The sequence below is a fragment of the Sander vitreus genome, chromosome 20 (assembly GCF_031162955.1).
Source record: "Sander vitreus isolate 19-12246 chromosome 20, sanVit1, whole genome shotgun sequence".
Taxonomy (NCBI): domain Eukaryota; kingdom Metazoa; phylum Chordata; class Actinopteri; order Perciformes; family Percidae; genus Sander; species Sander vitreus.
The window spans coordinates 28,090,342-28,103,447 of NC_135874.1; the positions used below are offsets into that span (position 1 = coordinate 28,090,342).

Genomic DNA, 13,106 nt, shown 5'->3' on the forward strand with positions numbered 1-13,106 from the left:
CACGCACGAGCACACCGGAAGTCTCATTTAGACAGGGCTACACACACACACACACACACACACTTTCCAATGTGACGACCTGCAGGAAGGAAAACACACCGCGGAGCAAAGACAGCGACGAAGCAAAAACCAAATCTGTCCAACTGTTGTTATAGTTATTGTTATGATCTTATCTGCAAAAAATCATTCCGACATGCATCTTGCACACTACTTTTCACTATTACTTTTTGCACCTTACATCCCACTCCATGTGTACTTGTCTTGATATTATGTCTTATTTGTATATTTGTGTATTTGTACATTATGTTGATATGTGCCTATATGTATATTGTCGTCTCTATTGTACAGTATGTGTCTATATTACTATTTGTCTACTATGTTACTACTAGGCCTACATGTCTATTTGTTGAATGTATAGAGAGTTAACACCTACCAAAGTTAAAATCCTTGTGTATGTAAGTATACTCGGCCAATAAATCTGATTCTGATTCTGAATAACTAAATGAGTCCGAGTGTAATGAGCCGCAGCAAAAAACAACATCAAATGCGGAACCGAGATGAGAGATACAAGTCTGATATAGACAATACAACATGACGGCTGGGGGGGAAACAAAGAACGGCACTAAAGGCAACTATTATCCTGAGAAATCTGCACGTTTGGAAGGAAACATGTCAGCCGGTGTACAGCCACACTTCAGTTTGAAGTGTAAAATAAACCAAAAGCAGAAAATATTCACCGCAAGAGATTAAATGACAAACTGAGTCTTCAAACTCTGAGTTCAGTTTCAGAAAAAAAAAAAGTGACAAATCCGCAGGTGTGACTGGATCTCGAAGTCTGAAACATGACGGCGATAAAAAAGCAGCTTCAATTCTGGAAAAAAAATGTGCACATCTAGAAGAAAACACTGCTGCGTGTTTAGTCAAATCAAAGCCAACAGAGACGTGAGAAAGCACAAGAGATTAAATGTCAAACTGAGCTTCCGACATGGGAGTTTTGGTTTCAGAAAAAGGTGAAGAATGTGCACGTTGGACTGGAAATTAAGTATCGTTTACTGTCGGCACAAATGCGGAAAATGGGAAATTGTGGACGACGTTTTGGAGAATAGTACATCTGTAAGATAGAAGCAGCTGCTGCAGCGGATCAGGGCAGAAACTGAGCCGATCTGAAACCACTGGAGGGACAGCAGAGGGACAGCAGAGGGACAGCAGAGGGACAGCAACAGCGAGGCGCACATTCTGCGGTTCAATCCGACCGAAGGAAAGACACAAAATCTGCAATTTCAAGGAAAGAAATATAACCGATTTTCTGACTCAGATGTGAAGTCTGAGCTGCACATGTAAAGCACAGAGAGGGAAAGTACACACAGCTGCATCACACACACATTCACACACGGAACCTCTTAAGAAGACATGAAGACACAGAAAGATGAAAATGTCAAAATATCACTTTAGTTTAGAGAGAAAAAGGCGGAAAATCTGCAGCTTTAAAGAATTCATTTTAACCCTTTGTAACAGAGACACACACACACACACACACACACACACACACACACACACACACAAACTCGGAGCTGAAAACTAAAATATTCAGACAAAATATCTGAGTTTTCTGCAAAAATCTGCAATTATATGAATAATGCATTTGAACTGTTTGCAGCAGAGTTTGGCTTTTATCTTGAAATAATGAGCCAAACGTTCAACCACGCGCACACAACAAGCCGGAGCTGAAACTAAAACAGGACACAGAAGCTAAAATCCGACTAAAAATCAGAGTTCTCTGCAAAGAAAAATCTCGCAACAACGTTTCCGTTTTGATGTGTAAATAATGAACCAAACATAGAAACACACACACACACACACACACACACACACACACACACACACACACACACACACACACACAACAGGCCGGAGCTGACACAAAACAAATCCGTTTTCTGCACACAAAATAAATACGAAAAATCTGCAAATTAAAAGATTACATTTAAGCTGTTTGCAACAGAGTTTTAGTTTTGATCTGTAAATAATGAAGCACACATACAACAACACACACGCACACACACGCGCGCGCACATACACACACACACACACACACACACACACACACACACACACATACACACATAACCAAGAAACAAAACAAAAATCCGACTACAAATCAGTTTTCTGCTAAAAAAAAATGACGAAATATCGGCAAATATAGATACTACATTTGAACTGTTTGCAACAGAGTTTCGGTTTGATCTGTAATCTTTAAATAATGAGCCACACACACGCACACGCGCGCACACACACACACACACACACACACACACACACACACACACAACAAGCCAGAGCTGACACAAAATATAATAAAACACACGGAGAAACTCGCTGAAATTCAGATTCCGAATCACTTTTCTGCAGGAAATGTCGAACAATCTGCAGAGTTATAGACTCAAATTCAGATGTTTGAACTCAGTTTGATGTTTGAGATGCTAAACGGAGAAAGCGCTCCATCATATTTAACCCACACAGCAGCATTTAGGCTACATGGACTCATCTGGTGTTAAAACAGCGCCTGGGATGAGATTTCTGCCCCCCAAAAAAACCCCACGCAGCGAAGCCTCGAGGAGCCCCGCGGGCCGCCGCAGCGCCTCACATTTCACAGAGTCACTCAGTCAGGCTTCAGCAGCCCGAACGCGACCTCTGAACGCATCATCTGACACACTTTTTTCCACCCAGACGCGCGTAAAATCTTTACGCGTAAAATCTTTACGCGTAAAAGCTTTACGCACAGCAACAAAAGAACCCAGAAACAGAAGAGAAAGAGGGAAGATTTCAGGGAAATGTTTTCTTCTTAGAACTGAAAGCATCCGTAGTGAATGTTGACTGATGTTTTCTCTCCATTCAAACAATAAAAAAAAAAACATTATTATACAACAGATTCAGAACCGCATAAACAAAACCCAAAATGTACGCTTCATTTTTTTTTCTTCTAAAATCTAAAATCTAAAATAAAATATAGGATTTAAAAAGATATTTTCTACATGAATTGAATGTTATTTTTGTTGTGTTTTACATTCCTGGTGATAGAAGCAGTGAGACACGGACGGCAGAGAGTGAAAGAAGACAAAAGGATTTGCGTTAGTTATGAATGTAACCTATTCTTTTATTTTTTATTTTTTTTTATGATTAAAACATTTTTTTTTCTCTTTTTTTAACTTCTGTAAGCGACAAACACGGGAATAAGACCACAATAGTATCACAACCATGAAAAATTGTTTTTAGAGACGACAATTAAAGGACAATCATTCCAAAGTAGTATTAGATAATGAGGCATTTTCTTTTTCTTCTGGCAAACAAAACGCGTGTTTTTTTTTGTTTTTTTTACATTGTTCTTCCTTTTTAGAAAAGAAGGAAACCCCCCAAATTCAAATTACAAATAGACATTTTTTTTTTCCCTCTCTCTTTTACTAATTATACAAAAAAAATAAAAGAAGAAAAAGAGGCGTGAAGGTTCCGTTATTAGCGGCCGTCACGTTTACAGTCAAAAGAAAGCACATCACAGGCTGCCACCGCCGAAAATATCCATCCAAAAAAAACGAGACATTTACGCTCAAAACTCTGCATGAAAATATGAAATTTTCAGCCCGGTTAGAAGCTAAATTCAAGCTGTTTCCAACGTACTTTAACGTGTAATCTAAAAGCGAGGCGGGTTAAGGCCAAACGCCTCCAGAAGCAGCAACAAAACACTCGGCGCCACCAAACTCCATTCAAATTTCCGCTAATTTAAGGATACAAAAATGCTCGCAAAAAAACCGCGATAAAAATCTCGTTTAAATGGACATTTTCTGCAGTGATGGAGGCATAAATTCCCCCCCTCCCTCTCCCCCTCATTCTTTCATTCCCTCACTCACTCACTCATTCACTCTTTTAATTCCTACTACATTAGGCCTCTGTCAGCTTGAATAATACACTAAATATTCCTAAGAACCCGATTCTTTGGTCTATAAAAAGTACAGTTTTTAAACTGGGAAATGAGAGAATGGAGTAACAGCCTCGGGGACTTTAACGGCGGGAGTCGCTTTGTATAGAAGGAAAAAAAAATCACATTTCACTGTATAGAAAATAAAAATAAAAATTAGTGTTTCAATTTTGTAAAATAAAATCATTCTCCGCCGCTTCTCTTCTGACCCGCATGATACCTGATAATACTGCAAACATGCGGGCAACAAACCGGCTATTAGACATATTATTATTATTATTTCAACCTTTTTTTTATCTCAAAATTAGACAAACTATTTTAAATACACATTCTATTAAAAAAAAGCAATGCCTCCTCCAACAACAACAACAACAGAAAAAAAAATCAGCCTATCATCATCTTCATCATCATCATTCTCTCGGTTTTTGTAGCTCAGGTCACATTGCACATCGCTGACTGACTGACAGCACTATACAGAGACAAACCCGGACACTTATAGTCACAGACATTATGTACACAGAAATAAAACTGCAGGAGAAGAGGAATAAGAAGAAGAAGAGATAATAATAATATTAAAAAATACCTGGAAACTTCAGCTGGCTGCTTTCTGTCAAGTTTCTCTGCTGCTTTTTCTGTTTTGTTTTGCAGTTTTTTTTTAAAAGTCTCTCCTCTTTTTTTTTCTATAGTGGGTATAATAATTTTGTTTTTGTTTGCTTTTTTACAATGTAGGCTAAATGTTCAAGTGGAAAATGTTCAACTTACAGTTCCAGTCATTTTAAGATTTCCTTCAGAGGGGGGAGAATAAGGGGAGGATGGATGGATGGATGGATGGAGGGATGAATGAAGAGGTGAGGGTGAGGTTAGTGTATAAGCGGGTTGGAGGTCGAGCCCTGGTTTTGATGCGTAAAATAGTCAGACAAACCCCCGGAAAGTCCCGTGGAGAAGGCCGGCAGAGCGCCGGACAGAGCCGGCCTCAGAGAGTCACAGGGCAGCGAGGAGGACGGAGCCTGCGGGGAATTGGAGGCCGAAGCCCGGGCGGCCTGCAAAGATCCGCCGCCGGACTGCGTGCTCATGGAGGGGTGCGGAACGTGAGGGAAAAAGTAACTGGTCTGCCCGGCCAGCAGGTTCACAGAGCACGGGTTCAGGGAGTAAGTGGCCCCGGAGCACGGCACGGAGAGGCCGCAGGGCACCGCGGAGGCCGCCAGGGCCGCCGCCGTCAGGTGGTGCGTGGCGTAGGGCAGATCCCCGCCGACAAGCCGGTCCATGCTCAGCCCGTTGGAGCCCGGGAACGACGAGTGGTTGCTGCCCATGTTCTGCGTCAACATGGTGCTGTAGGACATGGGGTGCGCCGGGTAGCCGGAGGAGGTCCCGTTGTAGCCCAGGGCGCTGCTGGCGCGCGGGTGATGCAGCGACAGGAAGGGTGACATGGGCCAGTACAGGGAGCCGGCGCGGTCCATGAAGGTGAGACCGGAGGTGAGGCGTGCTCCCCGCTTGAAGGCCAGCTTGGCCCGGGACGTGGTGGAGCGCCGCCGCAGCTTCCCGGTGGTGCCGCCGATGAAGACGTCGTCGCTGCTCGGGTCCAGCATCCAGTAGTTCCCTTTGCCCGGGTCGTCGTAGTGCCGCGGTACCTTCACGAAGCATTTATTCAAGCTGAGGTTGTGCCGGATGGAGTTCTGCCAGCCCTGCTTGTTCTCCCGGTAGTACGGGAAGTTTTTCATGATGAACTCGTAGATGCCGTTGAGTGTGAGCCGTTTCTCCGGGCTCTGCCGGATGGCCATCATGATCAGTGCGTTGTAGCTAAAAGGAGGTTTTTCGTACTTGCCGCTCTTCTTCTCTCCGTCCTTTCCTCCGTCAACGTCTTTCCCGTCCTTCTTCTCCTCCTGTTTGTCCTTCTCGTCCGCGCAGCTCTCCTGCAGGCTCGCGGACTCACTTTTAGGATCCGCTTTGGCGTCACTCTGCGGCTGCTGCGCGGCCGGGAGAGGAGCTTTGCGCTCGGCTTCCTCGGCGCCGCCGGCCCGGTGGTTCTGGATGTGGCTCTGGATGTGGTGGTTCTGGTGGTGGTGGTGGTGGTTCTGGTGGCTGCTGCTGTTGCTGTTGTTGTTGTCGCTTTGCACGGCCTCGGGCACCAAACTGTTTATACTGAACGACGATTTAGGAATCATTTTCACCTCTTTGCGCTCTCCCATATCCAACATCACCGAGCAGAGAGGGGGGAAAATGGCAACGCACACAGCTGGGTTTCAATCTGTCCTGTCTCTGCCTGCGAGCCCGGACGGGAAGGAAGGAAGGAAGGGGGGACGATAGGAAGAAAGAAACTATAGCCCAACAAACTATTTCATGTTCGGTTTGGGGAGAAAAGAGGAAACACACACACACACACACACAACACACATGTACACACACACATCGATAGGAGACAGATAGCTGCAATTAATTAGGGAGCCACAGCCACTAAAGCAAGTAAAAAAAAACATTGGTTGGACCTTTTCAGTCCTCAGCCAACCAGGGGGACATTAGTACTAAATATTAAGGCGTACTCTGCGCGTTCAGCCAATCATGACACACAGGGAAACACACACATCCACCAATGCCCTGCACGCTGCAAAAAGAGTCTTTCATGTGTCTTATTGGGTGTAAAAAAACATCATAATGTTGATCAAAAATAAACCGCAAAATCTGACAGATTGGATTTGTTTTTTTATTGTTTCCAAAACGAATCGGTTTCGTTTGGTCGTTTGGTTGATTTTCTTTTGCATTTTTATGTTGAGACGTGTGTTCACAGTTCACATTTTAGTCTCTTTATTTAAAACACAAACACTTGATTGTATCATATATATCATCATATTAAACTATATTTAAGTACATATTTTTCGGACTTAATTATGTGTTTTTCGATGATATTTCTTGGACAAAAATGAGACTTTTAGAGCGTGTTAGACGCCGCAAATGACTCGCCAAACACGGACACTTTTTGCAGCGTGGAAAACACACTCACCCCTATCAACACTCGTCTGCCTTCCCCTCTCTCCCTCCTCCTCCCCCCCACACACACACTAAACCTGTCGCTGGAAAACACACACGGTGCATGCGTACACCCAAATCCCCGCCGATCCTCATATTTACACTCCTCCGATTCAAATATTTTCCCCTTCGGCGTCTGAGAACCTGTTTACATGCAGACTCGGAGGCAAAATAAACAGAGAGAGGGGATCCGGAGGGCACGCGGACACGGTCAGGACACGCGGAGGTGATTTGTGTGTCATACAGCACGGCACAGAAAAAGGCTACGGGCTATAGCCTATCTCCAAAAGCCGATTCTCCGTGCGTAAAATGCGCGTAAAGTGTGCGTAAACACGGTGTACGTGTCGGCGCGCTGTTTTCCTCGCGTCGGCTTCGCGTTGCAGGAGAACTGAACAAGAACCCAAAGTGAAAGTGGAGACAGAAAGTCACTCAGAGAGGAGAGAATCTTTTTTTTGCGTCTTGTGTTGTCTTTTCTTTTCTGTCTGGTTTCTTTGTATTTAAAAAAAAAAAATACTTTTTAACACCGAGGCCACATGAAAAATACACTGCCCTTTTTCTAATAATCCGGGCTAATTCTGGCATGATTAACCCATGTATAATCATGTGTTTTATTCATTTTGCACGGCTTAAAGAAAGTGAGTTGACCTGGAGGCCGCCGCTCCAACCTTTTTGTGATATCACCGATATTTGTAAAAACATGAAGTATTATTTATCACCTTTTAAAGGATGATTACGGTTATATTTCCAACAGGGTTTATTTCACTTTTCTTACGGGAAAACATCCGGACACATTACACACACACACACACACACACACACACACATATATATATATATATATATATATATATATATATATATATATATATACACACACATTAAGTCTGATTGTTTTGGCGATTTAGTCATTCATTTAAACAATAAAACAACTATCCCTTCGTCTTTAGAAAAAATGTAAAATGTCTTTCAAAGATCCAAACATAATCATCACTTCAACACGTCTCTGCGTCCGGGCTTCTGTCAGAATGTGCCACATGTATTTAAGACGTTTTATCGAGAGCCGTGGATTTCTCCCGCGGTGCTCTCCGGATTTGTTGCGTCTTATTTTCACAGAGAATAGACCCAAGAAGCTCTCCAGTTCTTCTCTTTTTCATTGTTCCGACTAAACTAAACTGTCCTGCTGTCCACAGATTCACATTGAAGACCTTCTGGGATTTATTCTGGGGATTTTTAGTTCTTAATAACCTGGAGTTTATGTTCAATATTCAAAATTCAGTTTAGGAAATGACAGTGAGTCTGCGTGTGTGTGTGTGTGTGTGTGTGTGTGTGTGTGTGTGTGTGTGTGTGTGTGTGTGTGTGTGTATGTCTATGTGTCACACTTGTTTGGTTTTTGTAGATTGTTTTGTGTCGAAGCTTAAACTGTATTATTTTTTTTTAATTTGTGTTCTTAATTCTTTGTTATTTTTTGTATTCCTTAAATCTTTATGGAAATGTGACGAAGAAAGAAACACATTCAGAAACCCGGGAAGTGTCTTCACATGTCTGCAGCCTCTGAGAGAAATGATTCTAGGAACTTTGGTTCCAGATTCTACATTGTGAAGAATCCATTTTTTCCCCGTTTTCTGTCCAGTTTTACTTCTTGTAGCTTCAGTTTTTGTGCCAATCTTTCCGTTAAAAACATTTCTTCTACATCTGTCAGCCGTCAGTTCTTCGTCCTCGAGTGTGGAGCTACTAGCAGTATTTTTGATCAACTATATATCTAACATTTTCTTCAGAGAATGTACATAAATAGGAGCGTCGGACTAGGGCGGAAAAGGGGACTGAGGACCCAGGGCCCTCATGAAAAGATGCTGGAATGAATAGCTGTGGATGAGGGGAGGGGCCCATAGACAATGAATTTTGTGCTACGCCCCTGTACATAAAAGCCCCAAACTACTTTTAGGAACCATCTCCTAACACCATTACCCAACATGCATCTCCTTTCATTTATGCTTCGTTCGGTTCATGCTTTTATCTTTTCATACGTTTTGTCTTTTAATGACTTTAATAAACGCTGCTTTAGAAATAAACTCACATCCACAGGATTCAAAACTAAGAGTTATCGTTATCTGTCGGCTGATTCCAGTTTATTATAAACACAATAAATATGTTTAAGTTGGACTCCTTTCAGAATGACAACTGTCCCTTTTTCCCCCGTGCAGTGAAAGTAAATGATCTTTAACGTTTAATATGAAACTGAACAAATGCTACATGACTGATTTCAGTTCATTACTGGGGTCTAACTGGAGCTGGGGGCTGGTTTAAAGACCGCAGGATTTTGGACAATCTTTGCTACGGCCCTGCTAGAGTAGAACAGGAAACACTTTATGGTCCCCGAGGGGGAATTATTGGTCTGGGACAAAGTGCTTCAATCTGTTGCTTCTCAACACAAACATGTAACAGAGACTCTACAATCAACATAAAAACAGAAAGACACAAAGGACTGGGCAGACAACGCGACATCTTAAATAGGAACTGGAATCATTAACGTGCTGGTGTATGTATTGCACTTTTTGCTCAGCTGTGCGAAGATCTAGTGTTGAGTTCAGCAGCTTGATGGACATAATAAACAGAAACATAAGCATACTAAAACCTCTGATGGGTACGCGTACCCCTACGAGTAATCCGGAGTACTGCAGATGCTAATATAAAAAACATGCATAATTCCTAAAACACTCATACTCCAACACCAAGGGCTAGGGTGCACAGCACAACATTCTGGGCCCGGTAGAAAGGCATTTTCCATGGACCCCTCCCCTCATCCACAGCTATTCATTCTAGCATCTTTTTGGGCCCTTTCTGGGTACTCAGTCCCCTTTTTCCCACCAGTCCCACGCCACTACCAAGGGCGATACTTTGGGTTCAACATTGGGGGGGGGGGGCTTTCGAGCAAAATTGAAATTTTGAGCGTATCAAACACCTCATTTCCTGCATTCTGGGGAATCTTTCTGCAACAATTTATGCTGCAAATGTCTTTATTTATATAAAGGAAATTATAATAGGTTCTTGGAGTGGGGGTGCAGTGGCCAGTTTTGATTATTGGAGGGGTTGTAACCCCCCCCCCCCGTAAATTACGCCTATGCACTATATCAAATAAATGTAGTGATTCTGAACATTGGAAATGTAGAATCGAAATGTTTTTCAGTTACAATACCGTTATTTAGTCAATCAGACACTGACGGGGCAGCGCTGCATTCTGCCTATATATATATATATATATATATATATATATATATATATATATATATATATATATATATATATATATATATATATATAAAACCAGTGTTAGAGCCTTGTTCTTCCTGTGAGCCTAACCACACTAACCTGGGGACGGTCTGGCTCTGAAGCAACAAACTAAAGAGTCTGAAACCTTAAAACAGAGGTCATTAAAAAAAAAAAAAAAAAAACAACGTGTTTTCCTCCAAAAAAAAGGCGAGAATGTGACAGAAAGAATCCATCAATCAGGGAGAGAAATCTCGACAGAAACTACAACGTTCCTCTAACAAACTGAAGATGTTTCGGACTGCGTGATTGACAAGACTTTAAAACGAGCTGATGCGTGCAGAAAGGTGGGCCGTTTTTGGAAACTAAAGAGTCTGAAAACTCCAGGAGAGTTTGTTCAATACTCGTGTTTGAAATCACCTTCAAATCTGCCAACAAAGACACGAACAACGCAAATTATTTCCATTCAAAGTGGCGAGAATGTGACAGAGATATCTAGTCAGGAACTATTCCCGCAGACAGATAGATACAGAAACCTGAGGACGTTTAGGCTCTGGAGCAACAACCAGACTTCATTCAGCTCTTTGGAGATTTTATGACTGAGATATTGAAAAATCACCTTCAAATCTGCCAACAAAAGACAGAAAAACGCAACGTGTTTCCATGCAAAGATGCGAGAATGTGACGGACAAATCCCCCAATTAATCAGGGAGAGAAATCTCGATTTCCTTCCACATAGATTCGTCTTCAAAAGACTTTTCAACGAGCAGATAAATACAAAAAAAAAACACAAACCCTGGGGACGTTTAGGCTCTGGGGGAATGAACTAAAAACCTGAAAACACTGAAACCTCAAACACCTTCCAGATTCTCAGATATGTAGTAAAAAGTGTTTCCATGCAAAGTGGCGAAAAATGGAACAGAAACATCATGTCAGATTTCCTCCAGATAGTTTGTCTGCAAATGAAAAGGCTCTGTGTGGGAACCCCCTCCCCCCCCCCCGGATCAGCGGCTGGAGCTCGGACACAGGGAACCTCTCCCCCCCCCCGGAGCAGCGGCTGGAGCTCGGACACAGGGAACCTCTCCCCTCCGGAGCAGCGGCTGGAGCTCGGACACAGGGAACCTCTCCCCCCCCCCCGGAGCAGCGGCTGGAGCTCGGACACACGGAGCCGGTTTTACGCACAGAATGCCCGAAGCGTCAGTGATCCGCAGAGCTCCAAACATGGGAGTTTATTTTTTTCTCTCAACAGCGACTCTGTCAGCTTCTGCTCATTAATAATACATACATGTGATAATAACAAGGGGTGCCACGAAATCTAACAATTTGGATCAAAATAAGAGATTTTTTTATTCGAGTCTGGGAGGTTTTTAAAGCTGGTTTTAGAGTCTCGGTGAAACAGCTGCTGCAGGAAAACACGCAAAAATAAATGCTAATCTAATCTGGATGAGTCTCCATTGTTAGTTGGTTTGAAGGTTTTTAAGTATTGGTTCCTTCACGATTATTATTTTTGGTTTGTTTTGGGGTTTTTTCTCCAAGTTTTCTCCACATGCACTTTACAAGCTAAGCACCACAGTGCTTCAGAAAGACAAAAACATACAGTATGGAAACAAGCATAACACACACGTGAGCATTCATATATAGAGACATATACAGGCTTTTTAACATTTAACTAGATTTAAATACAAACACGTGGAGACCCATGAAAACATCAAACATCACAACGAGACCGGATGTTTGGATGTAGAAAACATTTTAAAAATCCAATGATCATACTTTATTTTTAGGCTGACTGCTCGGATGATTAGCCCTACATTAATAATAATAATAATCATAACAATAATGGGCAAAAAAAAAAGAAAAGGTCCACTCCGGAGCTTTCAGTCACAGTAATCAGGTTAGTTCAAAGATCCTCGGAGAGAAAAACCAGCAACAAAGGGAATGTTTTTGTCAAACTGTTAAGTTTAAGAAACTGTAGAACTAATAAATATAATATCTAAATCATAGTAATCATAGGACGCAGTGTGGAACCAACCCCTTCGCTTTCTCTTACGTCCGTTTTGTGCGTTTCTCTTGCGTAAAAACCGCGCGTTTGGCTTGCGTATAAAATGAATCTATTTTTGCGGGATATTGTTGTTGTTTTCCGTCGTGCTTTTATTTTGACAGGCTAGTTTAACTCGCTGTTTGTTTGTCAGCTTCTCTGTGACTCAGTGAACCAAACACGCTGCTGTTTGTTGTTGGTAGTTTGCTCACAGCGCAGCTTGGACAGTGCACGCTCTTTGCAGCATCAGTGCTGGGGGGAGAGAGACAAAGCATCCACCCTTCCTCAGAGGGAGAGAAACCCCTGGAAGCACCTGCAGGTTCCTCTCCGTTTCCGGTCTGATTTCCTGATTTTAGGGAAACATTTTTCTTTCTGGATTGAAACTTTAAAACCAAACCCAGCAGAGAGAAGTGAAGCTTCAGTGGATTTACAGAAAGAAATGTTTAAAATATAAGATATAATATATAATATAAGAATGTAAATAAGGTCTTTTTTTGACTAGGACAAAACAAAGCAGACTCAGTTCATTTTTAGACTCAAAGTCGCGGTGATGGCGGAGACGGAGAGGTTCAGCTCGGGGTGCTGGCTCCAAAAGAGTAAAGAAGAATTAAAGATAAGAAGAAAAACATTGGAAAAAAGGGACAAAAATGTTGGAAAAAAGGGACAAAAATGTTGGAAAAAAGGGACAAAAATGTTGGAAAAAAGCGACAAAATGATGCAAAAAGCTCCAAACTGTCGGAAGAAAGCGGAAGTGTGACAAACAATGAAAAAAGCAACGAAAACGATGAAGAAAGCCCCGAAAAAAGGTCGAAA

At 42.2% G+C, this 13,106-nt stretch overlaps 1 protein-coding gene across 1 annotated transcript; it reads right to left on the bottom strand.

The window, feature by feature from the left end:
• Positions 1–3,898: 3,898 nt before the first annotated feature.
• On the bottom strand, positions 3,899–6,611 carry foxg1a (forkhead box G1a). Its single transcript, XM_078277447.1, has one exon. The coding sequence runs from the start codon at positions 6,163–6,165 to the stop codon at positions 4,831–4,833; it is 1,335 nt and encodes a 444-aa protein (XP_078133573.1). The 5' UTR covers positions 6,166–6,611; the 3' UTR covers positions 3,899–4,830.
• Between the last annotated feature and the right edge of the window lie 6,495 nt (positions 6,612–13,106).

Coding starts and splice junctions, on each gene's coding strand:
- foxg1a (XM_078277447.1), bottom strand. CDS start 6,165: ATGTTGGATATGGGAGAGCGCAAAGAGGTGAAAATGATTCCTAAATCG.